Source organism: Rhinopithecus bieti, unplaced genomic scaffold (assembly GCF_001698545.2).
Source record: "Rhinopithecus bieti isolate Rb0 unplaced genomic scaffold, ASM169854v2 scaffold_31940, whole genome shotgun sequence".
Taxonomy (NCBI): domain Eukaryota; kingdom Metazoa; phylum Chordata; class Mammalia; order Primates; family Cercopithecidae; genus Rhinopithecus; species Rhinopithecus bieti.
The window spans coordinates 649884-677316 of record NW_016813570.1 but is presented as its reverse complement, the minus strand read 5'-3'; the positions used below and the strand labels follow the sequence as shown (position 1 = coordinate 677316).

The window sequence follows — 27433 nt, the reverse complement described above, 5'->3', positions numbered from 1 at the left end:
GAGAACTGTGTATCCTCTCTGTCTCCCCTGCCTTGCACCCTCACCTCTGCTCCCCAACCTGGGCAGCGGTAAGAGCTAGCTGGATGCTTGTGGACACTGTTAGCGAGATACTGAACCAATAAGGCTAGAATGAACGGATGTCTGTTTGGAGTATATTATGCAAACTTCTACTTCTTAAAATCAGTCTTGAATTTTCTGATGCTGATGTGCCCAACGTTAGTAAGGAAAATATCTTTAAGGAAACAATTCCAGTGTGTGTTTGTTTTTTTTAAAACCATTAGGTGCTTAAAATTTTTCAAATTAACTGCTGCTGTTCTGAAAGTTAGAGTGACTGTGGCATGGTCAAGAGCTTATGGGTGGTCATATTTGGGTTACGGAGAGCCCTTTGCTTAGAGCCAGATGGCCTGGGTTTGAAGCTCTGCAACCTAGGGCATGGAGGAGATTGGAAGGCTGGGTGTGGCATTTCTCTAAGCAATAACGTCCTCATCTCCCAAAAGGGGAATGACATGTCTTGCTTCTTAAATGTCAGCATGAATAAGAATCACTAGAACAGCTTGTTAAAGCAGATTCTGATTCTGGAGGCTTAGGGTGGGGACCACAGAATTTGCATTTCTGACAGCCCCCCCAAGGGATGCTTTTGCTGACTGGCTGTGGACCCCATTCTGAATGGCACCGAGTCAGTCGGTTATTTGGATAGGGACACAGTAGTGGACTGTGTCAGAAGGTGATGTGTGATCATTTCCAACAGGTGATTTCACAAGTGGCTCTCCATCTCTGTATCCTGTAACCCAAGGGGGGAAAATAGGTTATTCTATGTGAGTCATTTACTTTCTGAGGAAATAGTTTTTTATGAAATTAATTCATTGTTTTTAAAAAATTCTAGCTTGGCCTTTTTATTGTACCAGATAACCTGGTTCCATCATTTTCCATTTCTTCAAAATTTTATTTCTGAAAGTGGACTTGAGGTTGGCAAGGAAGATGAGAGGATTCTGGGAGAGCTGATTCTCCTGTGCTTCCCCCACAGCAGCAGACGGAGTGGCAGCGGTACTTACGGCAGAGTTTGGAGGTGGTGGCCAAAGTGATGGAGCTCCTGCCCACGCATGCCTTCTCCACACTGGTAATGCGCTGTCCGGGGGAATGGAAAGTGTAGTGATTTTCCTGTACACAGAGCTTGGCTGGTTGACTCCCTTGTGTCTGTCTGTCTGTCTGTCTCTCTCTCTCTCTCTCTCTCTGTCTCTCTCTCTGTCTCTCCTCCCCTTCCTCCCCATATGTACTTTTTAAAAACAGAATAATAATTACCATTTAACTGTTACTCAAACTGAACAAATACTAACATTTCCACAAAATATTAAACCTACTTTTGGAACCCTGTTTAGTCTTGGATATAATAGGAATTTGACTAAAGCCTTAATACCTTTATCAGTAGCTTGCAAGTGGCCAGGCCAAGTGGGAGCTGTTACTTATAGAAGTTACATTGCTGAAAAGCTGGCCGTTGTAAAGCTCACTCTTGGCAAATTGCTAGCTTTCTCTGCCTGTGTCTATATGTGCTGGAATCTTCACTTGTAAGGATTGATTCCCTTTCCTATGTGGTGCTTGTTATTCAGAGAGATTTGCATTAAATTCATCTCTTCTTCAAGGCAAGGCAGTTATTAGGGTAATTCTTTTTTTTTTTTTTTTTTGAGACAGAGTCTCACTCTGTCGCCCAGGCCAGAGTGCAGTGACTTGATCTTGGCTCACTGCAACCTCCACCTCCTGGGTTCAAGCGATTCTCCTGCCTCAGCCTCCCAAGTAGGTGGGACTTCAAGTGTCCACCACCACACCCAGCTAACTTTTTGTATTTTTAGTAGAGACGGGGTTTCACCGTGTTAGCCAGGATGGTCTCAATCTCCTGACCTCGTCGTCTGCCCACCTCTGCCTCCCAAAGTGCTGGCATTTACAGGCGTGAGCCACCACCCCTGGCCATAGCGTCATCTTTTGCATTGAATGACCTAGCTATATTTGTGTTCTCTCCTGGAAAGCTTCGTTTTACTTTACCATCTGCCTTTCTTAGGGGCTAGTCACGTTTTAATCTTACTGGTGAGTGTAGCAGCTTGCGAAAGAAAGATGCAGCCCTGGTTATGATGTTCTGACTGCTACTTGAGCAAGGGAACTGCAAATAATTAGGCCCATCTTTTCACTTTTCCATGTACTTCAATAAGGCATAGCTGACATTTCTCTCATGTAGAGGTTCCCTTGGATTTGAAGGGAGATATGATCCCTTCTCAGAGTTCTAGAAGGTGTAGGTCATTTCAGGGTTTGATCTCCTCTGTTAGGAATGTAATAGTCATACCACAGTGTCCTTTGCTTTAAAAAATAAAAATAAAAAAAGAGGGTCAAACTAATACGTTTTCTTTCTTCTTCTGTGTATTAATTGGTGTTTTCAATTGTAGAAACTGTAGTGTGGGGGGGTGCACTGAAGAGTGGTCATAGGTTTTTAGCTGCATTTAAAGGTTCCTAGAGAAAAGGTTTTGATCCTGTTCCTCGCCCCTTAGTTGCTTGTTATGATAAATGCTATTAAAACTTGATTTATTACTTAAATTTTTTTTTGTTGTTTCTTTGTTTTCAGTTCCCAGTTCTTCAGGACAATTTAGAAGTTTACTTGGGATTGCAGCAGTTTATAGTCACTTCAGGGTCAGGTAAACTGATTTTTATTTTCTAATTTAACCAAACTTTCAGAAAACCATTGGACTGATACTTCATTACTGCTGCCGTTGCTGTCGGAACATGATTTCTTCACTGCGGCCTCCCCACTTCTAAACAGGGAACGTTTTTAAAGGCTTATGATAAAAAGAAGCTGTGGGGGAGGTAAAAGATGAGGTCATGACAGTGTATTCCAAGGAGGTATTTGGAAAAGAAACTGATTTGGAGTAAAGAGACAGGACTTACTAAAAAGCCTCTAATATTTCCTTATGTCCTTTCAACCAGCAGGTGTACTAGGGAAAACATGGCCTTGTGCTTTCTTGCTTCCTGCACACTCTAGAATTGGAAGGCCATAGCGTAGCTGATGGTCTGTGATCCCCCACTGCCCCCCGCACCTGTTGCAAATGGCCCCAGGGGCTCCGACCAGAGCTGGTTGGAAAGGTTTTTGGCTGCTGTTTACAGGCCCTGCCTGCTTGGGGTTTAGGGTTAGCTTTCTTTGTTATTTTGTTGATAACAATAATAGTAATAGCTTCCTTTTGTAGCTCTCATTACATGCCAGGCACTGTGTTATTGACTTACATTACTTAATTCTCTCCATTGTCCTGTGAGGTGTAAGTGCTATTACTAGTTTCCCCTATTTTACATAAGAGGAAATTGATGTTCAGAGATGTTAATTTACCCGGGGTCCCATGGCTTTGTTGGTACTAGTCTCATGATGGTATAATAGGGAATGACAAAACGTTGAAATAGCTTAACATCTGACATTGATTTTTGTCAGCTGAAAACACCAGTAACTGAAAGCCACGTGTGTCCTCCCTGCGCCATCAGCTGCTGTGCACCACTTCTCACCGCCCTTCCTTCTTTCCAGCCTGCTTCTTATGGAACCTGTCCTGGCTCTGGCTTGCAGCCCCTGCGTTGGGTAACTGCTGTTTCAGCCCAGCACAGAGCTGCCCAGTGTGCAGCCCGTCTCCTGGATGAGCTTGTAATTCATGGCAGATCCTCCACGGGAGCCTCTTTCCGAGGCTGTCCTTGGTGGTCTGTGATGGCTGGTTTCCATGACTATATAAGCTTCTAAATAATCTAGTGGGCCCCAGGAGGCTGATGGGCCTTGGCATGTCCTGAATGTAGGCCCTGACTTTGTAGATAGGGTAAGAAATTTAAAAAGACAAAACTTTAAAAAGGCACTTTCAAAACAAACATGCCTGTAAAATGTGCTGTCACCACTAATGAAAATCATTTGGCTGTGTAGAAGTGCTACAGATGTTTCCAGAAGCCATTCTTGGGAATAATCATGCCCAGGTGGTCTTTTCTTCATGACCACTATTCAAATTAGAATGTACTCAGGACCCTGAAGACACTGTTCTTGATCTATTAAAAAAACCAAGCAGGTGTTCTTTCCTCCCCCACCTTGACCCTTCAGTGTCCTGTTTACTTTTGTAAAAGCTGACGTTTTTACATTCCATTGTGTCTGTCTTTAGGTGAAAGTCTAGTGAATCTGAAACTCTATATCTGGGACATAGCTGATAATTCTGAGCTCCTCACCCTAGAAGGATAATGTGATATATTTTTTCCCATAGGAAATACCACATACTTGCTTTCACTAACGCCTATTTACTGGCAATTTCATAGAACTCCGCTCTTCCAGATCATTTGTAAATCTTATCCTCAGCACTGATGCTTGGCTTGTACTCCAGTGGCAAAACCTCTCAGGCCGGAGAAATGCTTATTTCCTGTTTTAAAACAAGCTCTCTCATCCATGACAAAACATTCCCCAATTTTTGGTGGCTCAGAAGCCAAGTTTCCAGTGCAAAGGCTATTAACAAACGGAAACTCTGAGTACATTTTTTCCCCTGGTTCCCATAGCCATTTACCCCCTCAAATAACCTCCATGCCACACCAGCCTTATGACCCTCAACAGAAACTGTGCCCTCTCATCCCCGATAGGCTCTGGGTCCTCCTTCATTTGCATTTGCTTTCTAGCCCGGCCTTTAATTCTTGGGTCTCCTCTGGAGCCTGTGTAAATGGGCACCAGCTGAGATTCTTGCTTACTCCTGGTGCTGTGACCGTATATGACAATGGGATGCACATTTTGGCCAGCAGTGAGACCTGCAGTGTGGTTGAGGCCTGCAGTGTGGTCACCTAGCCTGGAAGGCTCCCACTTTTGCTTTTGTCAGAGCAGCTGGATTCAGAAGATCCTGTGTGCTTTGCATTGTTTCCCTTCCTGCTGCTGAGCCTGCCTCCACTTCCCTGTCAAGACCAAGGCACAGCTTGTGTTGCTGGGCCACGTTGGTTGCTGTGTGCTGCTCTGGCTCCTGGCAGGTCATCCTCTGCTCCCTCTGTCTGTCTTTTCTACCATATGTAGGTTAAGAAATCCTCATTGGTGGTGTTCCCCTTGCACAGCATTGATGTCTGTGCCTCCATTGTGTATTTGACTTCTGCCACCCCTCATTGAGATCTTCCTTCACTGAGACAGTATTTCTCCTCTAGGTAACCCTTTAACTTTTCTGGGTACCCATGCAAACTTTCCTGTCTAAGGGATTATTTTGTCTACAAAATTTTATCTAAGATTTTTAGACTTAAATTGTTTGTTCTGCTTGAGTTTGTTTATGATTTATGATTATGATTTGTTTGTTCTCTCAGAGGGAACTACCTGAATGCCAGTTTTTATACCTTCCTCAACTCCTCAAAAAGAGAAGACTAAATTATGTTTAAGATTTTTTCCCCCCTAGGGCAGTGATTTGCCAAGTAGCTGTTCTTTGGATGTGGCTTAAGTCATATCTAAACAGCTTTAGGATGACTTGGTTTGTGGAAGATAGGACTTTGATGTGGACATGGTGTTTTATGCCTCCAAACCTTTCAGCATTCTCATCTGAAGGTTCTACCTTGCAGATGTCCTGTGCTTTTGGGGGAAAATCTAAGCCTTGCCAGACATAAGAAAGTGTGGGTGGATCTGAACAGCTTTTCACAGTGGGATGCTGGCCTGTCCCCTCAAGTCTACTTGATGCCCTGCGTGACTTTTGTGGTGGTGATAATAGGTTTCTAGGCTGGAGGAGGGTGTCAAGATAGAGAATTTGACCTGGGGTATTTATTGCCCATGTGATTGTCTGCCTTGCAGATAGAACAGGAAAGAACCAGCTATGATTTTGATGAACATGAATCTTAGATGCACATATGTGCAAAGTGGAACTGTATGGAATTGCAGTTTTGTTGGGTCAGAAGTGATCAAGTGTCAACAGTTTCATATTGTTCAAACTCACAGTTTAAAACACACACCCAGCACTTCCAAGCTGTTTTCCATCCTAGGTACTGGATACCAGGTACCCATAGTTTTCATCCTAGGTACTGCACTTTGCTAGACGAAATAGGACAAGTTCAGAGGGAAGGGATCAGGATGGCAAGGATTCTCAGGAGGGTAATGAGGGGTTGCATCCTCAGGGCTATCATGCTGTCAGCAGGCTTTGGCTTGTTCTGTGTTCTACCCTCAAGGAGTGGGCCAGGGGTTGATGAGCAATCACAGGGAGACATATTTTACCTATGTTTGTGACCAAGTTGTCCAGAGATGGAAGGGCTCCCTTGAGCTCCCTAGCATTCAGCCGAGGTCCAGGAAGAGGCTGAAGGGCCAGGTGTGTAGGGTAAGTGCTGGGCAGAGGGGAAGGCTTGATCAGGGTGACTTTTAAGCTCTCTAGTAATTGTCTATTAAGGACCATACTCAAATGGAAACTTGATTTAGGGTAGTGTTTTGGTTTGGTTTTAAAAAAAATAACAGTGTTCCCCTTGCACACTTAAAATATTTAAGAAGCTCGTTCTCAGGTATTCAGCGGGTACTGAAGGGATTGGATACCATAGAGAAGTTAGAAACTGGTGGTCAAGGTAGAGCCTGGGGGGAGGTGGAGGTGCAAAATGAAGGTTGAGCATGCAGAGAGCGCCAAGGGCTACTGAAGCAGACTCAGTGACCCCTGGTGTTGCTCTGAGAAAGAAAAGCTGGCCTCCCCTCTTTTTGGGCCTGTACTATGCCGTACCCAGTGTCAGGGTGTATTTTTCATAAGAGTTTATTCCCACAGAGCCCTGAGGTCTGGTTGATGTGCAGAGGAGCAGGAGGTTTTAGAAGTTGACCCTGGGAGTTGGTTGCGTAGATGTAGCCTTGAAAATCCCATTGACATTCAGAGGGTGTATAATTGTGGCACTTCAGTTAACTGAGAGATTGGGGCTGTCTCTTTCTGTAGCCCATGAAGTCCATGTTCTCTTTCGCACAACCAGCGTGATGAAAAATCCCTCTCAGTGTGTTGTTTCCGTGAGCTCGTCTGGCTGGGTGGGGTGGTCATTCTGTTGCTCTGGCTGGAGAAACTGGCTTACTCCTTAGCTGCACCGACAGCCTCTGGAGGGGCTGCCTCAGGCTGGGAATCTTGTTCCTGTGCCAGGGCACTGCTGTCCTTGTGGAGTGGAGGAGGCAGGAGCAGGTGATTTGGGGCAGGTCAAAACCAGCCTTTGTCACTGGCCCTCTCTGTCTAAGGTCCTTCCATGAGTTACCTCTTCTTTCTTTCTCCTCCTCCTTGAGATGTGGCCTCTGTCCGGTCTTCCAGCCTCTTGTCTTCCTTTGGGGGCTGTCGCAGGCACTGTTGCGGGCCTCATCCCTTGACACTGGCGGTGGATCGAGGCATTCAGCCTGCTACTTCATCTGACACTTGCTTTGTAGGTGTCAACCCTTCCTTTCCACAGGTGCCACCCATCCGTGTTTACTGTCAGTAATACATGCCAGTATTCCCAGGGACAGGGTGAGGAAGGAAGCTGCCTGGGTCTCCCTGTCCTGCTCTAGTTTGCTGTCTGTTCTGTTGCATCTAAATCATTCATACATTTACGGTCACTCACTCTGTACCAGCTGCTGTGCTGGCTGCTGGACATAGCTGCTCACCGCAAGGAATTTTGTAGTCAGTAAGGAGATGGTCTTGTAAGTCATCAGTTTATCTCCTTATGGGTATGGGTGCCAAGGAGGAAGACAGGAGGGGTGAGGCCTCACAGAGAGAGGATGCCCCTGAGAGGCTGGAGGCTATGTAGGAGCTTGCAGAACTTGGGTGGGCAGAGGATGAAATGATGGGCAGTCTAGGCAGAGGCACAGAGACACGAGGCTCTGGGGAATTACCATTGGGTCTGGATGACATAGTGGCATAGTAGAAGGTGTCGAGGCCATGAGAGACCTGAGTTGATACTGGAGAGTCTAGGTTCTCCCCTTTTAGCAGGAGAGAGCCTCCAGAGGATTCAGCACCTTGCTTCAGGGGAGCTGCAAGCTTAGTCTGGGCTCTGGGAAGCTGATTGTGGAGCACAGCGGGAGGAGGGTTGGTGATGACCAGTGTGAGTCTTGTCTCCTAAGAGACAGGAGAGAACTGAAGTAGGGGGAGGGAGCAGGTGTGGAAAGTACCTAGGGAGTGCTGGGATTGTAGGTGCCCTAGGAACAGTGCCCTAGTCGTGTTACCACCCCACCCTCACTCCTGCTGTGTCAGTGAGAAGGACTTGAATCAGACCTGCAGGTCTGTGTTCCGGCCTGAAAATTCTTACTATCTTTTGTGGACATTTGTGAAGAGAGGGATCCAAAAACCAAGGAAGTGACCGAATCAAGGGAGAATGTTTTGTCCTTCATCTTAGCATCCTCCTTGTTCAGTTTGAAGAAGTTGTGTTGAAAAGTAAGGAAATTTCAGACCTTAGTAATTCACTAGTTCTTTGCTATTTATAATAATTACAAATACTGAACAGTGTTCTATAGCTTAGAGGGTTATATATTTTAACGTGGCCCTTATAATAGTGATACTGAGGCTTAGGAGGGTTGTATGAGGCATTGAGCCTGGAAGTGGCAGGGAATCTGTATCTTTGGAATCCAAGTCCCATGCTCTTTATTTCATACTGTGCCACCTCCCAGCCTTCAGGGGTGGAGAGCTGAGTGTACCCCTCCTCTCTTAGCCAGGGGCAGGTCCTAACTGTTGGGCCATGGAAATTTCATTCTGAGATAGGGCCCTATGCCAAAGGAAACAGATTTGGAGTCACATAGACTCAGTGTAGAACACTAGCCTTGCCCCGGAAATGTGACACGTGCTGGGCAAGTGCCTGGGCCTCACTGGGTGTGCCTCCTTGTATGTAACAGTGGTGGTGTCAGGACCTTACAGGATCAAAAGGAATCAGATCAGGGGCTCCCTCCACATTAGCACACCCTAGGCTGTCTGCCCCTCCCCCCAACTCTGTCTCTGTCCCTGGCCTCTGGAGCGCAAATGTATAGTGTCAGGTGGAGACTGGGCCCAGTGCTCAGTACTGGGGAGCGGCCCGTGGGTTGCTTTGTTTCGAGAATTGGTTTTGCTGGGTGTGGCTTGCTGGACGAGCAAGTATATGTAGTATCTAAAGTGTGGTCTTCCTGTGGAAAACTGTCTGGGGTGTTGTGTTCCAGGACACAGGTTGAACATCACAGCGGAGAACGACTGCCGGCGTCTGCACTGCTCCCTGAGAGACCTGAGCTCCCTGCTGCAGGCCGTGGGCCGCCTGGCTGAGTACTTTATTGGGGATGTGTTTGCTGCACGGTTCAATGATGCCCTCACAGTCGTGGAGAGGTAGGCTGGCAGCTACCTCATGGAGCTGTTCCTTCTTCAGAGTTCAGCTTTACCTTCTTGTGCGAGGGGCAACATATTGCCAAATAGCTTCCGCTGTGGGCCCGGGTAAATCTAGGCTCTGCCACATACAAGTTAATATGGAACAAATTACTTAACCTCTCTGAACTTCATTCAGGTCCCTCATTTACAATATGAAGTAGAAGTAGTTTCCTGTAGGTTTAGTGTGAGAATTAAATGAGATAAAGCACTTAGCACTGTGCCTAGCACATAACAAAACACCTGATAAGCTATTTAAGCTGTTGTTTCTTTGAAGATCTTGTGTATAAATGTAAACACAGTTGTAGACCCAGGAGAAACCAGGAGAGGTCAGTCTTCATGTCTTTCCTCATAGGATAAAGAGATATTAAGAAAGTCCTACTGATAAGGAGTCAACTCCACTGTCCAAGTAGGCAACTAGATGCACAGGGTGGGGCTTTTTGTGTTTTTTTCCAGTCCCATTAGGGCCTCGAGAGTGAAAGCTGGGTAGCCTCCATGCCTGGTCCGAAAGGTGGTTGCCAGCCTTTCACCACTGGGCTCCTTTTCTTCTCCTCCTTCTTGGGTCTCACGCCAGGTTTACAGCTGCACTTGCTGAGGAACATTTGATTCTACCCAGTCACCAGTCCCTCCTCCCTCTCTCCCTTCAAAAAACCCAAGATGTAAGTGACAGGACATCTAGATCATTTCAAGGCAGCTGTTGAATTGGTTAGATCAAAACTGAGTAGATGTGGATCCAGCTCAAAGCCAAGACACCTGATGCTTCGACTGGCCTAGCAGCCGCATCACTGGTGACATGCAGAGGAGAACTGAGCCTCAGGAGCCTAGGTGCATGCATGCCGGACTTCACTGCCACCTCTTAGCTGAAAAGCAGAGATAGCCAAAGGGCTTAAATCCCTTAAAAGCCAGATTCATATTAATAATAATAATAGCACACAGTAGTAGGACATTTTCTGTGTTTTTGCACATGGTCTTTCATTTTATTCTGTACTTTGAGATACAGGCATTGCCGTTTTATTGTTGAGTACATTGTGGCTCAGCAATGTGAGTGCCTTGCCTCGGTTCACACAGTCCTTGAGAGGGAGAGTGGATTTTAACAGTTTCCTGGGTCCACATGTTGTTCTCTTTCCAAACCACAGTGGTTCCTCCTCTTCTTCTTGTGCTGGGCCCATTTGCACTGAGGGTTAGCAGGGATAAGACATGTTTTTCTGTCTGAAATCCAAAGATAAGTCCATTATTTGAATTTACTCTGTTAAGCAGTATAGATATATCTGTCAGTCAGCCGGGCGCACTGACTCATGCCTGTTATCCCAACACTTTGGGAGGCTGAGGCGGGCGGATCACCTGAGGTCAGGAGTTCAAGATCAGCCTAACCAATATGATGAAACCTCATCTTTACTAAAAATACAAAAATCAGCTGGACGTGGGGACATGCACCTGTAATCCCAGCTACTCGGGAGGCTGAGACAGGAGAATCGCCTGAGATTGCGCCAGCCGCTGGGCAGCAGAGTTGAAACTCCGTCTCCAAAAAAGAAAAAAAAAAAAAAAGAAAAAAAAAAAAAAAAGAAAAAAAAAAAAAAAAAATAATCATATATATATATATATATATATATCAGTCATCTCAACTTTGTAGTGAGATGATGTCTCAAAGATCCTGAATCATTTGATAGGTCCCTATCTTTCTGCACTGCTTAGATTTGCAAGCCCAGTGCTTAAACATACTTGCTATTAATATTTTGTCTTCATTTAGATTAATATGTGAGAGAAGGCTCTTGTTATGACTATGTGACCTTTAATAGCCAGTATGATTAGCAGTGTTTTCTTTTATTGGTTACATAAAGCAAAGCTAATATTAAAACTGCTGAACACAGACACATTAAAAGATGTTTGGAAATGCATTTTTAGTGTAGAACAGGATTTAGAGTTAAACACCAGGTGCATATTGGTATATTGTTTTCTGATAACTGTTCTGATCACGAGGACTTCGTGGGACTTCGGGAACCTTAGTTCTTTTCCCTCACTTTCTTGACTGACCGGAAGTGCTCCTTTTTGATTGCTTTCTCATTGCTCCCCAGCAATCAGAAATACAAATACAAGTTTGTATTTGTAACAAGTTCCTTAGTTGATTGTTATGCTGGGACAAAGACAAACACTGCCTTCCCTGGCATCCGCTTCCAGGTTTCCACCCAGAGTAGGCAGAGAGAAACTAGCCAGGTCTTGGGTTTTTTCCCCTTCACTCAGAAAGGAATGTCTTTCGACTCCAGGCGTCGTGGCTCACCTGTAATCCCAGCACTTTGGGAGGCTGAGGTGAGCAGATCTCTTGAGTCCAGGAGTTCAAGACCAACCTGGACAACATGAAGAAACCCTGTCTCTACTAAAAAGACAAAAAATTTAGCTGGGTGTGGTGGCATGTGCCTGTAGTCCCCACTATGGGAGGGGGCGCTGAGGCAGGAGGATCGATGGAGCCCGGAAAGTCTAGGCTGCAGTGAGCCAAGATCACTATACTCCTCTGGCCTGGGTGACAGAACAAGACCCTGTCTAACAAAAAAAAAAAAAAAAAAAAAAAAGGAATGTTGTTCTGTCTGTAATGAAAGAGATATTTCCCATTTCCTACTAGATAGAGCTATTAGTTATTATGTTTAATGCTCGTTAGTATCCAGTGAGCCCTTGAGCAACCTGTGGGCTCAACAACTTGCTTCTGAAAGAATTGTACTTGAACATAAAACACCTCCACCTATTCTGGAAACATTCGCTCCTCTCATCTCCCTCCTCTAAAGTTTTATCAAACATTTTCAGATTTGAAGACAAGTTGAAAGAATTGTATAGGGAGTACCCATATACCCACCACATAGATTCTTTGGTGGAGAGTTTGCTCTATTTTCTTTATTATATATCAACCCATCTGAAACATTTCATTTTAAAATGATTTTAAATAAAACTAAGACAGTTTTATCATTGTCAATTTTATAGAAAAGCCCATGTCATCCTATTTCGATAAACTGCCAAAAGAGCAGGTCTTCTTTTTTTAAAAAACAAAACAAAACAAAACAAAACAAAAAAACCACAGGATTTTGGTTTCGTTCTGTTACCCAGGCTGGAGTGCAATGGCATGAACCTGGCTTAGTTCATCCTCAACCTCCTGGGCTCAAGCTGTCCTCCCTACCTAGCCTCTTCCAAGTAGCTGAGACTACAGGCATGTGCCACCACATCTGGATAAAATTTTAAAAGACAGGGTCCTACTTTGTTGTCCAGTCTGGTCTCAAACTCCTGGCCTCAAGTGATCCTTCCACCTTGACCTCCCGAAGTGCTGGGATTACAGGCATGAGCAACCACACCCTGACTGCTTTTAAAACTATTTTTTATTCTCCTCATTTATAAAACATTATATATTAATTGTAGACAATTTGGAAATGCAGAAAATAGAGGGAAAAAAATCATCCATAATCTACCCACTCTATCCTTCCCCTAAAACAAGTGGTACCAATAAGCATATTCTGGTGAAAATTCTTACCACCTGTCTTCTGTTAATAGATGAACATTCATGATATATTCTGTATATATATTTAGTACAACCATGTCATGTTTAAAACATCCTGAATATTTATCATTAAATATGCCTCTAAGCATTGTTTTATTGTATATATTACATTGTATTACCTCCTCTGGATTGGATATTTATATCGTTTTCAAAATTTTGACACTTTCGATAAGGCTTTAGTTAATATGCTTGTATATAAGTCTTTATGCATATCTTGGAATATTTCCTTGGCATAAAATTGAAGGTCTGGTCTTGATTCTTTTTTGTATATGGAAAAGTCTGCCCTTACGCTCTTTGTTGGTACCAGCCTTGGTACTACTGTCTGTTTTGTCTTAGTTCATAAGCTGAATGTTCTTGTTTACCTGCCTCTTTGCCAACAGGTTGGTCAAAGTCACTCTGTATGGATCTCAGATAAAATTGTACAACATTGAAACGGCTGTGCCATCAGTACTGAAACCTGACCTCATTGATGTGTAAGTCTAGAGTTTGATGTTTGTGCATTTTAGGAAAGACTTTGCCCCAATCTCCAAATGATTTTATTGAGAACAAGGAACAGTAGTGGCTGCCGTGAGTTGGGAAAAAAACTCTTAAATTGCAAACCTAGAAAGAGAGAGAGAGTTTTCACTGTATGTCTGGGGCAGACGTGGTTGGAGAAAGTGGAATTAGGTAAGTGAGAGCTGGGATGGAGATTCTATGGAGTAGGCATTTCAGGAGGAAAGAACAGTACAGCCGAGACAGTCACACAGGCAAGAGGTGGGTACTCTGTGTGGTGCAAGAAGAGACTGGATAGGTCTGTTGGGACTAATGGGAAACACCTGAAATGCCATCAGTCTTTCCTGTAGATCATTGACTGAAACTGTAGGATACTGTAGGATGCAGAAGAATGTTTGGGGAACACAGTTCTCGGAGGTTCTGATTTTAGCAGAATGGCATAAGGCCATAAGGCTCAGATATTTGCATATTAAACAAGAACCCCAGCTTATTTTGAAGCAGGACATCTGGAAACCACACTCTCTACAGAAACTCTGCAGATAACATGGGATCCTATTAGGAAAGTGACATATGGAAGGACAGGGACTGGAGATGGGCAGTATCCCAGAGATTTCACTGCCCAGAAGGCTTGCTTTAGACGAGAGCAGGGGTTGGCAAACTGTGGCCTTTACCAAATCTGGCTTACTGACTGCTTTTGTAAATAAAGTTTTATTGAAACACAGCTACATTCATTTACATATGGTCTAGGAGTGGTTTTGCACTACAGCAGCAGAGTGGAGTAGCTGCGACAGAGTGTATGCCCTACAAATCTGAAAATACATAAACTCGGGTTTTACAGAAAAGGTCTGCCGACTCCTGCTGTAGAGCATTCTTGAGCTGCAGATTAGATAAACGATGGCAAGAGAATCTTACTTACTATGGTGGTTTTAAACTTTTAAAAAATATATTGCTTTCCCTTTTGAGAATTTAGAGAAAGTTGTAAAGCGTCTCCCAAGAAAGATGCCAGTTTCCTTATAAATACAACAACTTGTACACATTTTGGGAGTTTCAGAGCCCTCCTTTCAGCCTTGAGGAGCTCTGCAGATGCGNATTCGCTCCTCTCATCTCCCTCCTCTAAAGTTTTATCAAACATTTTCAGATTTGAAGACAAGTTGAAAGAATTGTATAGGGAGTACCCATATACCCACCACATAGATTCTTTGGTGGAGAGTTTGCTCTATTTTCTTTATTATATATCAACCCATCTGAAACATTTCATTTTAAAAATGATTTTAAATAAAAACTAAGACAGTTTTATCATTGTCAATTTTATAGAAAAGCCCATGTCATCCTATTTCGATAAACTGCCAAAAGAGCAGGTCTTCTTTTTTTAAAAAACAAAACAAAAACAAAAACAAAACAAAAAAACCACAGGATTTTGGTTTCGTTCTGTTACCCAGGCTGGAGTGCAATGGCATGAACCTGGCTTAGTTCATCCTCAACCTCCTGGGCTCAAGCTGTCCTCCCTACCTAGCCTCTTCCAAGTAGCTGAGACTACAGGCATGTGCCACCACATCTGGATAAAATTTTAAAAGACAGGGTCCTACTTTGTTGTCCAGTCTGGTCTCAAACTCCTGGCCTCAAGTGATCCTTCCACCTTGACCTCCCGAAGTGCTGGGATTACAGGCATGAGCAACCACACCCTGACTGCTTTTTAAAAACTATTTTTTATTCTCCTCATTTATAAAACATTATATATTAATTGTAGACAATTTGGAAATGCAGAAAAATAGAGGGAAAAAAATCATCCATAATCTACCCACTCTATCCTTCCCCTAAAACAAGTGGTACCAATAAGCATATTCTGGTGAAAATTCTTACCACCTGTCTTCTGTTAATAGATGAACATTCATGATATATTCTGTATATATATTTAGTACAACCATGTCATGTTTAAAACATCCTGAATATTTATCATTAAATATGCCTCTAAGCATTGTTTTTATTGTATATATTACATTGTATTACCTCCTCTGGATTGGATATTTATATCGTTTTCAAAATTTTTGACACTTTCGATAAGGCTTTAGTTAATATGCTTGTATATAAGTCTTTATGCATATCTTGGAATATTTCCTTGGCATAAAATTGAAGGTCTGGTCTTGATTCTTTTTTGTATATGGAAAAAGTCTGCCCTTACGCTCTTTGTTGGTACCAGCCTTGGTACTACTGTCTGTTTTGTCTTAGTTCATAAGCTGAATGTTCTTGTTTACCTGCCTCTTTGCCAACAGGTTGGTCAAAGTCACTCTGTATGGATCTCAGATAAAATTGTACAACATTGAAACGGCTGTGCCATCAGTACTGAAACCTGACCTCATTGATGTGTAAGTCTAGAGTTTGATGTTTGTGCATTTTTAGGAAAGACTTTGCCCCCAATCTCCAAATGATTTTATTGAGAACAAGGAACAGTAGTGGCTGCCGTGAGTTGGGAAAAAAACTCTTAAATTGCAAACCTAGAAAGAGAGAGAGAGTTTTTCACTGTATGTCTGGGGCAGACGTGGTTGGAGAAAGTGGAATTAGGTAAGTGAGAGCTGGGATGGAGATTCTATGGAGTAGGCATTTCAGGAGGAAAGAACAGTACAGCCGAGACAGTCACACAGGCAAGAGGTGGGTACTCTGTGTGGTGCAAGAAGAGACTGGATAGGTCTGTTGGGACTAATGGGAAACACCTGAAATGCCATCAGTCTTTCCTGTAGATCATTGACTGAAACTGTAGGATACTGTAGGATGCAGAAGAATGTTTGGGGAACACAGTTCTCGGAGGTTCTGATTTTAGCAGAATGGCATAAGGCCATAAGGCTCAGATATTTGCATATTAAACAAGAACCCCAGCTTATTTTGAAGCAGGACATCTGGAAACCACACTCTCTACAGAAACTCTGCAGATAACATGGGATCCTATTAGGAAAGTGACATATGGAAGGACAGGGACTGGAGATGGGCAGTATCCCAGAGATTTCACTGCCCAGAAGGCTTGCTTTAGACGAGAGCAGGGGGTTGGCAAACTGTGGCCTTTACCAAATCTGGCTTACTGACTGCTTTTTGTAAATAAAGTTTTATTGAAACACAGCTACATTCATTTACATATGGTCTAGGAGTGGTTTTGCACTACAGCAGCAGAGTGGAGTAGCTGCGACAGAGTGTATGCCCTACAAATCTGAAAATACATAAACTCGGGTTTTTACAGAAAAGGTCTGCCGACTCCTGCTGTAGAGCATTCTTGAGCTGCAGATTAGATAAACGATGGCAAGAGAATCTTACTTACTATGGTGGTTTTAAACTTTTAAAAAATATATTGCTTTCCCTTTTGAGAATTTAGAGAAAGTTGTAAAGCGTCTCCCAAGAAAGATGCCAGTTTCCTTATAAATACAACAACTTGTACACATTTTGGGAGTTTCAGAGCCCTCCTTTCAGCCTTGAGGAGCTCTGCAGATGCGCTAGATTGACTGAAATTCTTACTCCTAAGGCTGACTTTGATGTTCTTTCTCCTTATGTGGGTATTCAGAATTTAAAGGACAACATGATTCTAAATATAAAATAAAATTTTAAATGTAAAATACAAAACAACTGTGTGGTCACTATGAATTCAAACTTTCAGTAACTATATTTTCTTAAAGTACTAGTCCATTTTCTTACCCAACTTGTTATTTTGAAAAGTTCAAACCTATAGAAAATGGGAAAAACAGGGGAATAAGCACCCATGGACTCTTAGCCTAGAGTAACCAATTATAAATTGGTTTTTGTTTCTTGTGCCCTCTCTGCACACAATACATGACTATTATTATTATTATTATTATTATTTTGCTGAGCCATTTGAAAATGAACTGCATCGCTGAGTGTGATGACTCATGCCTATAATACCAGCGCTTTGGGAGGCCGAGGCAGATGGATCACTTGAGGTCAGGAGATTGAGTCCAGCCTGGCCAACATGGTGAAACCCTGTCTCTACCAAAAAATATAAAAATTAGCCGGGCATGGTGGCACCTGCGCCTGTAGTCCCAACTACTTGGGAGGCTGAGCTGGGAGAGTCGCTTGAACCTGGGAGGCTGAGATAGCACCACTGCTCTCCAGCCTGGGTGACAGAGTGAGACCCTGTCTCAAAAAAGAAAAGAAAGAAAATAAATTGCAGACAACATGTCACTTCACCCGTAAATCTTTCAGTGTGTGTATCCTAGAAATAAATTCATTCAGCTCTATAACTATGATACCATTATCAACCCTCACATAATTTAATACATACAATAATGTCATCACTTCTATAATCCATATTCAGATTTCTTCAGTTGTCCCAGGAATGTTTTTGTATCTTTTTTTTTCCCTTGAATCAATCCAAGGTCTAATTAATCATGAGCCACACATTAAATGTATTTCCTATAATCTAGAACAGTTCACCCACTTGTGTTTGTATGTCTGCATGTGCATTTGTGTGTGAGAGTGACTGAGGACCTTTTGCAGATCCAGATCTTAATTTTTTAAAAAGCACATCCTACAATCTGGATTTGTCCAATTATTTCCATTGTATTAGATTCAGTTTAAACATTTTTAGCAAGGTTACTGCATAGGCAATGGTGTGTCTTTCCTCTTGCATCATGTCAGAAGGCTCTTAATATCAAATTTCCTTGTAATTGTTGATGCTGAGTTTGATTTTAAAATGATGTCTAGGCTGGGCACAGTGGCTCATGTTTGTAATCCCAGCACTTTGGGAGGCTGAGGTGGGATGATCGCTGGAGCCCAGGAGTTTGAGAGGAGCCTGAGCAACATAGTAAGACCCTGTCCCTACCAAAAAAAAAAAAAAAAAAAAGGTAGCTGGACATAGTGGTGCATGCCTGTGGCCCCAGCCACTTAGGAGGCTGAGCCAGAAGAATTGCTTGAGCCCAGGAGTTGGAGGCTGCAGTGAATTATGATCATGCTACTGCACTCCTGCCTGGGCAACAGAGCAAGACCCTGTCAGCAACATAAATAAGTAAATAAAGGTGGTATCTGGTTATATCCTAATTTTGTCCACTGAAAGGTCCTAGAAACAGTGACACTCCAGTAGCAATTCTACCCCTTTTCCCCAGGTCTTAGTTTTTCAAATCCATTCTCCAGAGCACCTTGGAGAAAAAAGCTCAAGTCTGGAAGTCTGGGGCAGGGTGATGTTGGGGAGTCTTGCCAAGTCAGCAAGTAAGGAAGTGCTCAGTGACTGTTGAGAATATGTGAAAAGGATGCAGGGCCCAGCTTGAAAGGGTTCTTCCTGGTCAAACTTGACAGTTCAGTCATCAACAAAGAATAAGGACAGTAATGAATTATACAAGTTTGAATGAAAATAATCTACTCATTCAAAGTGATTAACAGGCTAGGCTGGTGTAGTGCCTCACACCTGCAATCCCAGCCCTTTAGGAGGCTGAGGCAGGAGGATCGCTTGAAGCCAGGAGTTTGAGACCAGCCTGGCCAACATAGACCCCGTCTCTACAAAAAATATGAAAATTAGCCTGGCATGGTGGCGTGGACCTGTAGTCCCAGCTACTTGGGAGGCTGAAGCAGGAGAATCACTTGAGCCCAGAAGATTGAGGCTGCAGTGAGCCATGATTATGCCCCTGCACTCCAGCCTGGGCAACAGAAAGTGACCCTGTCTCAAGTAAACAAACAAATAAACAAAAACCCAAAGTGATTAACAAAGGATGAGAGGAGGGGAAGCTGCTTTTTAGAGAAGAATGCCAAGTAATGAGGAGAAAAGGAAAGATAGAAAAATTACCAATTCACAACCACCAATGTAATACTGATGTAGGCAGGGATCGTTAATAAATGCCCAAACCATGAGGAACACTGTCTTTGTGTCACCTCATAGTAGCATCACCTTACAGCTTACTAATTATTACTGAAAGGTGATTACATTTAGGTATGTTAGAAGGCCTGGTGTTTTGAAGCTCTGAGACAACTGTCTCTCCTTGTTTAAGACTGATTGTTTATTATATTTGATGAATTGCATACTTTTTTGATATATATTTTGTTGCATGTACGATGCAGTCAGTACAGCCTTTGCTGAAACCAAACATAGTCTTTGTCACCTCAGTTATCCCCTAGCCAGGTAGAATATATGGTGCGGTGGAAGCTTAAACTCCAAAATCTGACATCAAAGCTCTGTTTATGAAGTTCTCATACCTGGTAGTTGTCTAAGCTTTAGTCTGCAGCTATGAATGTTAAATTTGTACTAGTTCTGAAGTCAACATGTGATCACTTAAGTTCTTTGATTTTGCTTTTATAATTTACCTTTCTCTTAGGTGAGCATGTGTCACAGAAAGATTGAGTAAGATTCAGTAGACATTGACTAACTGCCTTCTGTGCTCTAGTCAGTGATGGCAATGTTTAAATGATGAATATCTTAGTTTTTAGATTCTACGTGAACCAGTAAATGATTTCTATGCTGTTGCCCATGTCTTAGAACAGCAAATGCAGTGGATGCAATTCTTACCTCCTATGAAAACGAGTTGAACGCTAATATATTTTCACCTTAACCTTTAAAATCACATCATCTTTTCTTTCTGCAGGCATGCTCAGTCCCTGGCTGCGCTGCAGGCTTACTCTCACTGGTTAGCACAGTATTGCAGTGAAGTTCACCGGCAGAACACGCAGCAGTTCGTGACACTCATCTCTACTGCCATGGATGCAATCACACCGCTAATCAGCACCAAGGTCTCGAAACAGCAAAACCTACATTTTTTATCTAACTCTGTCTCTCCTTCTGTTCCTATACCCGTTTACTAGAAAATCTAAATATGACACAGAGTTAGACCCATAAATCTTTCTGCTGTTATACACCTGTTTTATTTCATGTTCCTTTTTAGTTATAGCCTACATGCATTCAAATACAACTTTACTTTTTTAGTTATCTGAGTTCCACATGAATACATGCTCACTGTGAAAAAGTAAAGTATTGTTCAGATTTCCAGACTGAAAAGTAGTGATACCTCTGAAACCTTTTCCTTTGTGCGGTGAGCACAGTTGGCATTGGTTGTGCAGGCACACCTCATTTTATCTCACTTGCCTTTATTGCACTTCACAGATACTGTGCTTTTTACAAGTTGAAGGCTTGTGGCAATCCTGCATGAAGCAAATCTGTCAGCGCCATTTTTTTGACAGCATTTGATGCTTCCATGTGTTACATTTTGGTAATTGTTAGAATATTTCAGACTTTTTTATTACTGTATCTTACAGTGATTTGTGATCAGTGATCTTTAATGTTACTATTGTAATTATTTTGTAGTGCCACAAACCAAAGCCTGCAAACTTGATTGATATGTGTGTGTTCGGTGTGTGTTCTGACTGCTCCACTGATTGGAGGCTTCTCCATCTTCCTGTCTTTAGGCCTCCCTATTCCCTGAGCCATTTAGTAACCCTACAATGACCTCTACGTGTTCAAGTGAAAGGAAGAGTCACATGTCTCTTACTTTAAATAAAAATCTAGAAATGATTAAGCTTAGTGAGGAAGGCATGTCAAAAGCCAGGACAGGCCAAATGCTCTTGAGCCAAACAGCCAAGTTGTGAATGCAAAGGAAAAGTTCTTGGAGGAGATTATAATTTCTGCTCCAGTGAACACATGAGTGATGAGAAAGCAGAGCAGCCTTATTGTTACTGATATGGGGAAAGTTTCAGCGGTTTGGATAGACCAAACTAGCCACAACATTCCCTTAAGCCAAAGCCAAATCCAGATCAGGCCCTTCAATTCTGTGAAGGCTGAGAGAGGTGAGGAAGCTACAGAAGAAAAGTTGGAAGCTAACACAGGTTGGTTCATGAGGTTTAAGGAAAGAAGCCATCTCCAGGATGAAGCAACAAGTGCTGATAGAGAAGCTGCAGCAAGTTCTCCAGAAGCTCTAGATAAGATCATTGATGAAGGTGGCCACACTAAACAACAGGTTTTCTGTGTAGATGAGACACCTTTATACTGGAAGAAGGTGTCATCTGGGACTTCCATAGCTAGAGAGGAGGAGTCAGTGCCTGGCTTCAGAGCTTCAGAGAACAGGCCAACTCTCTTGTCAGGGGACAACTGCAACTGGAGACTTCAGGTTGAAGCCAATGCTCATGTATCATTCTGAAAATCCTAGGCCCTTAGGAGTTGTGCTGAATCTACTTTGCCTGTCTCTATAGATGGAACAACAAAGCCTTAATGGCAGCACATCTGTTTACATCATGGTTTACTGAATATTTTAAGCTCATTATTGAGACCTGCTCAGAAAAAAAGATTCCTTTCAAAATACTACTGCTGATTGGCAATGCACCTGGTTACCTAAGGCCTCTGATGGAGATGTTCAAAGGTATTATTTTCCATAGTTTCCATGCTGGCTCACCTCACACAACATCCATTCTGTAGTTCTGTAGCCCATGGGTCAAGGAGTAATTTTGGCTTTCAAGTCTTATTATTTCAGAAATACATTTCATGAGACTATAGCTGCCATAGATAGTGGTTCCTCCAGTGGATCTGGGCAAATAAATTGAAAACCATCTGGGAAGGATTCACCATTCTAGATGCCATTAAGGACATTCATGATTCACGGAAGTAGATCAAAATATCGGCATTAATAGGAGTTTGGAAGAAGTTGGTTCCCAGCCTCATGGATGACTTTGAGGGGTTCAGGAATTCAGTAGAGGAAGTAACTGCAGATGTGGAAATAATAAGAGAACTAGAGGCAGAGTCTGAAGATGGGATGGAGTTGCTGCAATCTCAGGATCAAACTTGAACAGATGAGGACTTGCTTCTTATAAATGAGCAAACAAAATGGGTTTTTGAGATGGAATCAGCTGGTGAAGATGCTGTGAACATTGTTGGAATAACTGAAGATTAGAATAACACATAAACTCAGTTGATGAAGCAGCAGCAGGGTTTGAGAGGATTGACTGCAACTTTGAAAGAAGTTCTACTGTGGGCAAAATGCGATGAAACAGCACCGCATGCTCCAGAGAAATATTTCTTGAAAGGAAGTCAGTTGATGCAGCAAACGTCGTTGTTGTCTTATTTTAAGTAATTGCTGCAGCCACCCCAGCTTTGAGCAACCATCACCCTATTCGTGCTGCAGCCACCCCAACTTTGAGCAACCATCACCCTATTCAGTCAGCAGCAGTCACCTTCAAGGAACACCCTTCACCAGTGAAAAGATTCCCGCTCTGAAGGCTCAAATGATTGTTAGCATTTTTAGCAATCAACTTTTTAATTAAGATATGTACATTGTTTTCTTAGACGTAATGGTATTACACACTTTATAGACTACAATATAGTGTAAACAAAACTTTTGTATGCATTGGGAAACAAAAAAATTAGTGTGCCTTGCGTTATTGTATAGTTTGCTTTATTGTGGTGGTCTGGAGCTTGAACCTGCAGTATCTCTGTGGTACGCCTGTATATCCTTCCAGACATGTTTTCTTTTTATGTAATAAGTAATAAAAAGTTTGTAGATAGCTAGAGATATAGCTGCTTTTGCCTAACAGTATGCCTTGGTTTTCCTTTACATATGTAGAGCAACTTCAGATTTTCAAAATGTCCAATGCTTTTTTTTGGGGGGGGAGGAATGTATAATAATTTTCCTATTGATAGAAATGAGTTCCTTTTATGTCCATCTTATATATGCTAGTGGGCCTGTAGGATAGATTCCTGGAAGTGGAATTACTGAGTCAAAGGTTATATCCATGTTAAAACTGGACAGATTCTATTATGTTATCCCCCAAGTCTGCTGTATTACTAGAGCATATATGTGCTTATTTGAATGGTTTTGTAGTTTTAGTCATACAAAGCATTTTATACATTTTAAGCAATGTATTGTTTTAATAAGAACAATGTGTTGCTTTCCATAAATTTGTGTTGTATTTATAATTATAACTTTGAAAATAGTTCTATCCCATCAGGAATATGTTTCATTATTTTCCTAGCCATTGCTGGACTTTTAGGCTGCCTTCCTTAAAAAATAAAAATTCATTACAAAGAATTCTGAAATGCATGCATTCGTGAATGTAGCTTTACCCTTTTAGGTAATCTTCTTAGAGTAAGTAGAGATTTAGGGTTAAAGGTTAGGAATATTTTGTGGCTCTGGGAAATCATTGTAATTTTTTTCCCTAAGTAATTCTGCCTGCCTTGACTTTTGGTGTGCTGTTTTACCTTAGTCTTACCAGCATTAGGTCCCATCTGTAACACATTTTCTCCTTTGCTAATTTGAAAGCAACAGTGGTAATTGAACCAAGTATTTGATAGGCATGCTGAAGGGAAAGCAGTAGGAGAGACTGGCCTGAGTGTTAGGGCACAGAAAGGTGGGGGGCTCAGGGCGATCTCGGCTCTGCTGGAGCAAGAAGAGTGAGGTAAGGAATCCCAGGACCTGGATGACATGCCAGGGAGTGTGCCAGCGAGTGTGATTTAATAGCTGATAGGGAGCCACTGCAGACTCTGAGCTGAGAAGTGCCTGAGTTCAAGGCTGCTGGTGACTTTGAAGGAGGAACGGGAGGAGATGATAATGGCTGTGGCAGGAGCTGTGGACATGACAGAGAAGGTGGGCTTCTCTTGTGAATCATCACAGGAAAAATTCTTGAGCTAGATAGAGCCTAAGTGGTGTCCTTGGGAAACCAAGAACCACACATAGCTTTGTGACTGCCTCAGCAAAGTTTGAATCCCAGTCTCACAGGGATGTGGTGAACTGACGTGCCCTCTTCCCTCTACAGGTCCAAGACAAGCTGCTGCTATCTGCGTGCCACTTACTGGTCTCACTGGCTACCACCGTGCGGCCCGTCTTTCTGATCAGCATCCCTGCAGTGCAGAAAGTATTCAACAGAATCACTGATGCCTCTGCCCAGCGACTTGTCGATAAGGTGAGGCCCCAGAGCTTCCCTGGGGTCCCCAGGGCTGTGTGGCTGAGACCCGAGGAAGCTGAGGAAGAAGATTCTGGCCTTTGATTTTGTACTCAGAGCTTACAGGCTGTGCCAGCATAGACGGATTTCTTATGTTTATGGCACTGACACAGACTCAGTGATTCTCATCGTGCCCATTGTAAGGCAGGCAGGCAGTGTGCTGATTCAGGCAAGGAAAAGCACCTCCCAGTGTGCAGAAAGGTTTTGCTGCTTTGTAGCCTGGTAATTTTGGCCAGTGTTGTCAGTGTTCTCTTTGCGTTCTTTCTGATTCAAAGCAGTCTGATTTTTGTTGTCACTGTTCTGTGTGTTCTTTGGGATTGAGAAGTGCCAGGCAAGTGCATTTTCTTAGAATCCTCAAAGGAGGCTCAGGCTAGAAGTTTAAAAACCACCTAACAGGAGGCGGGCAGGAAGGCTTGAAGAGGGTATCAGAGAGCACCAGGATGTGATTGCATTGCTTCTGACCTCATGCTAGGGGCGTGGATTGTCATGGATTCTCCTGCAAGTCCTGCTCTAAGTAGCTTCTCAGAGGACTGAGAAGCCACCAGCTGAGCAATGCCTGAGATTCTGTGTCTGCGGTGTGATTTCTCCTTCTCAAACATAGATAACAAATATCTAATCTGATATTTTAATATCAGATTAGAGAGGAAATGAGAGCCCCAGAATAATGATTGAGGTTGGCTCTGGGTTATGCTAGATCTAGACATGGTGCTATTACTTCATTTCATTTTCCTCCCTAAGTTGCCTTCCAGTTGGACCAAAGACCCTGCCCAGGTTATAAGAAACGAGCCTGGGGGCTAGGGCTCCAGGTGTGCAGCCAGCAGATGCTGAAGGCTGTGTTGGCCATGCCGCTCCACTGTCTTTGGTTCTTTGACCTCTGATGGATGCCTTTGGGGTCTCTTGTAGGCCCAGGTGTTGGTGTGCCGAGCTCTCTCTAACATCTTGCTGCTACCGTGGCCAAACCTTCCAGAGAATGAGCAGCAGTGGCCTGTGCGCTCCATCAACCACGCCAGCCTCATCTCTGCACTCTCCCGGGACTATCGCAACCTGAAGCCGAGTGCTGTTGCCCCACAGAGAAAGATGCCACTGGATGACAGTAAGTGACCCCTAGGCTGGGACAGCTGGGGAAGGAGGTAGGCAGGCATTGTTCTTTGTGGCAGATGAGATTTGCCCCGGAGGCTCCTGAGGTAAATTTTTCTGTCCACAGTCCCATAGAGGCTGAGCAGGAAGTCACACTTGGGAGTGGAATCCTGCTACCTGTGGAATTCAGCAGCCAGACCTATTTCCTGAATGCAAACTGTCCCTTCTCTTACTTAAAATGCAAAAAATTCTGGAGCCCTAAGAAAAAATGGAAGACACTGGTGATGGTGCCTTCTGTCTATAAAATACATCTTAAGGTGGTTATTGATCTATTTCAGATGCTTGTGTAGGCAAGCAGAGCAGTTCACCTCTACACGCTTGGAAAGTGCGCTCAAGAACTGTTTTTCCAGATTGGTTTCAACCTTTTTCCAAATACAGATATTCCAGAGGTTTTGAAAGAGCTTGGTTTCTTCAAAAATGGCACGTGAAGTTTGCTTGTTTATATTAAAGAGGGAAAAAAAGTGAATAAGGAGAAGTAAGGCATCTGATTTCTCAGAAATATCTCTTTGAAATAACAAATAGTACCGAAATATTTTAAAAATACAATCTCTTCACAAAAAGAAAATAGAATGTTATTAGATGGTGCCACTTATGGAATGTCAGCAAAAATGCTTTGTGAAATGTCAGAAATTGTAATAAATACAATACTCTAAAAAACACTACTTTTATAACCAGGAAGATTAACGTATGTGCATTGTACAAATATATTAAAATAGAATAATATAAAGAAGGAAAAAGTAACTCCTAAATCTGACCAGTTTTAATATTTTAGAAAGTAACCATTTTAACCATACTTCCTTCTTACCTTCCATTTTCTATTTTAAAATAGGCTTCATGGTTACATAACTGGATGAGAGTAGCTGACATTTTGAGGGTATACTGTGTACTAGGCTCTTGCCTTGGAGATTTTATATCCATCATCAAGTCTCTGGATATGCCAGCATCAACTTTCAAAGCTGGTGTTGGTCTGTTCCTGGTTCTAAGTATTTTCAAAAATCAGTAATTCATTCAGTTCTCACATTAGCCTTATGATTTCAGTACTGTTACGATCTTGATTGATGATTAGCATGAGGAAGCTGAGGTCTAGAAAATTAAGGAACTTGCCTGGGGCTTGCATCCAGCTGTTGAGGAGTCACGCTTTATCATATATAATGGTCTCCTTTCCGCACTTTATCTTACATGGGAGTTACGTCGGTCTGCATGGGCGAGGATATACTCAGTGGTAACAAACAACTCCAAAAGCGCAGTGGCTTAGTACAAGAAGAAAGAGGATTTGTTGTTCATACTACATGTCCAGCTTGGGTCACGCAGGGTGGGGAGGTGACACAGGGACCCAGGCTGAAGAAGGCTCCATTTAAGTGTGTTCACTCTGGAAGGGATTGTGGTGAATTGCGTAGTGGTTCTTAAAGGTCTTGCCTGAAACTAACATACTACTTCCACCTCTGTTTCCTTGGCCAGAGCCAGCTACGTGGCCTTGGCTTAACTCAGGGCAGGGAAGTGTGATGCCACTGTGTGCTGAAAGGGTTTGCAGTGTAGTATGTGAATGACATCTTCACTATGCTGACTGTGTGCAGGCACTGGGTTGAGCACTTTGTATACATTATTTCATGTAACTTCCTGTGTAACCCTGTGAGGTATGTCTTATCCTCATTCCACAGTGTTGAAATGAAGTTTGGAAAGTTTCATTTTTCTTATCTTGACTTTATACTTTGAAAAAAAATTCCAAACCTACAGACTAGCTGAAGGAATAAGAAAACAACTGTATCTCTCTCACCCAGATTCACTAATTATGAATGTTTTGCCACATGTGTGCTCTTTTCTGCAACACACTTTTTCTTAAAAGCCAGCTGTTTAAGTTGCAGATAATTGACACTTCATCCCTGAATCTGTAACCTTTGTATCTATATAGAACAAGATATTAAACATTGTTACAATAATGTTATTTAACATGTAGCCACATTCACACTTTTCCCCAGTTGTTACCAAATTGTTCTTTTTTGCTTTTAAAAAATCCAGGATGTGATCTAGGACGGTTTCATTGTGTTTGGTTGTTGTAACTCTGTAG

General features: G+C 42.7%; 1 protein-coding gene across 3 annotated transcripts in view; it reads left to right on the top strand.

Annotated features, from left to right (window-relative positions):
- XPO6 (exportin 6) overlaps window positions 1-27433 on the top strand; it is a 119821-nt gene that overhangs the window by 80375 nt on the left and 12013 nt on the right. For 2 of the 3 annotated variants that reach the window (XM_017848636.1, XM_017848638.1), the window contains 7 exons: window positions 1025-1117; window positions 2606-2675; window positions 9107-9266; window positions 13218-13310; window positions 19896-20040; window positions 24046-24192; window positions 25135-25324. In XM_017848636.1, the coding sequence (XP_017704125.1) occupies window positions 1025-1117; window positions 2606-2675; window positions 9107-9266; window positions 13218-13310; window positions 19896-20040; window positions 24046-24192; window positions 25135-25324 (898 nt within the window). The remainder of the gene's footprint in view (window positions 1-1024; window positions 1118-2605; window positions 2676-9106; window positions 9267-13217; window positions 13311-19895; window positions 20041-24045; window positions 24193-25134; window positions 25325-27433) is intronic. The other variant, XM_017848637.1, reaches the window with a different exon arrangement.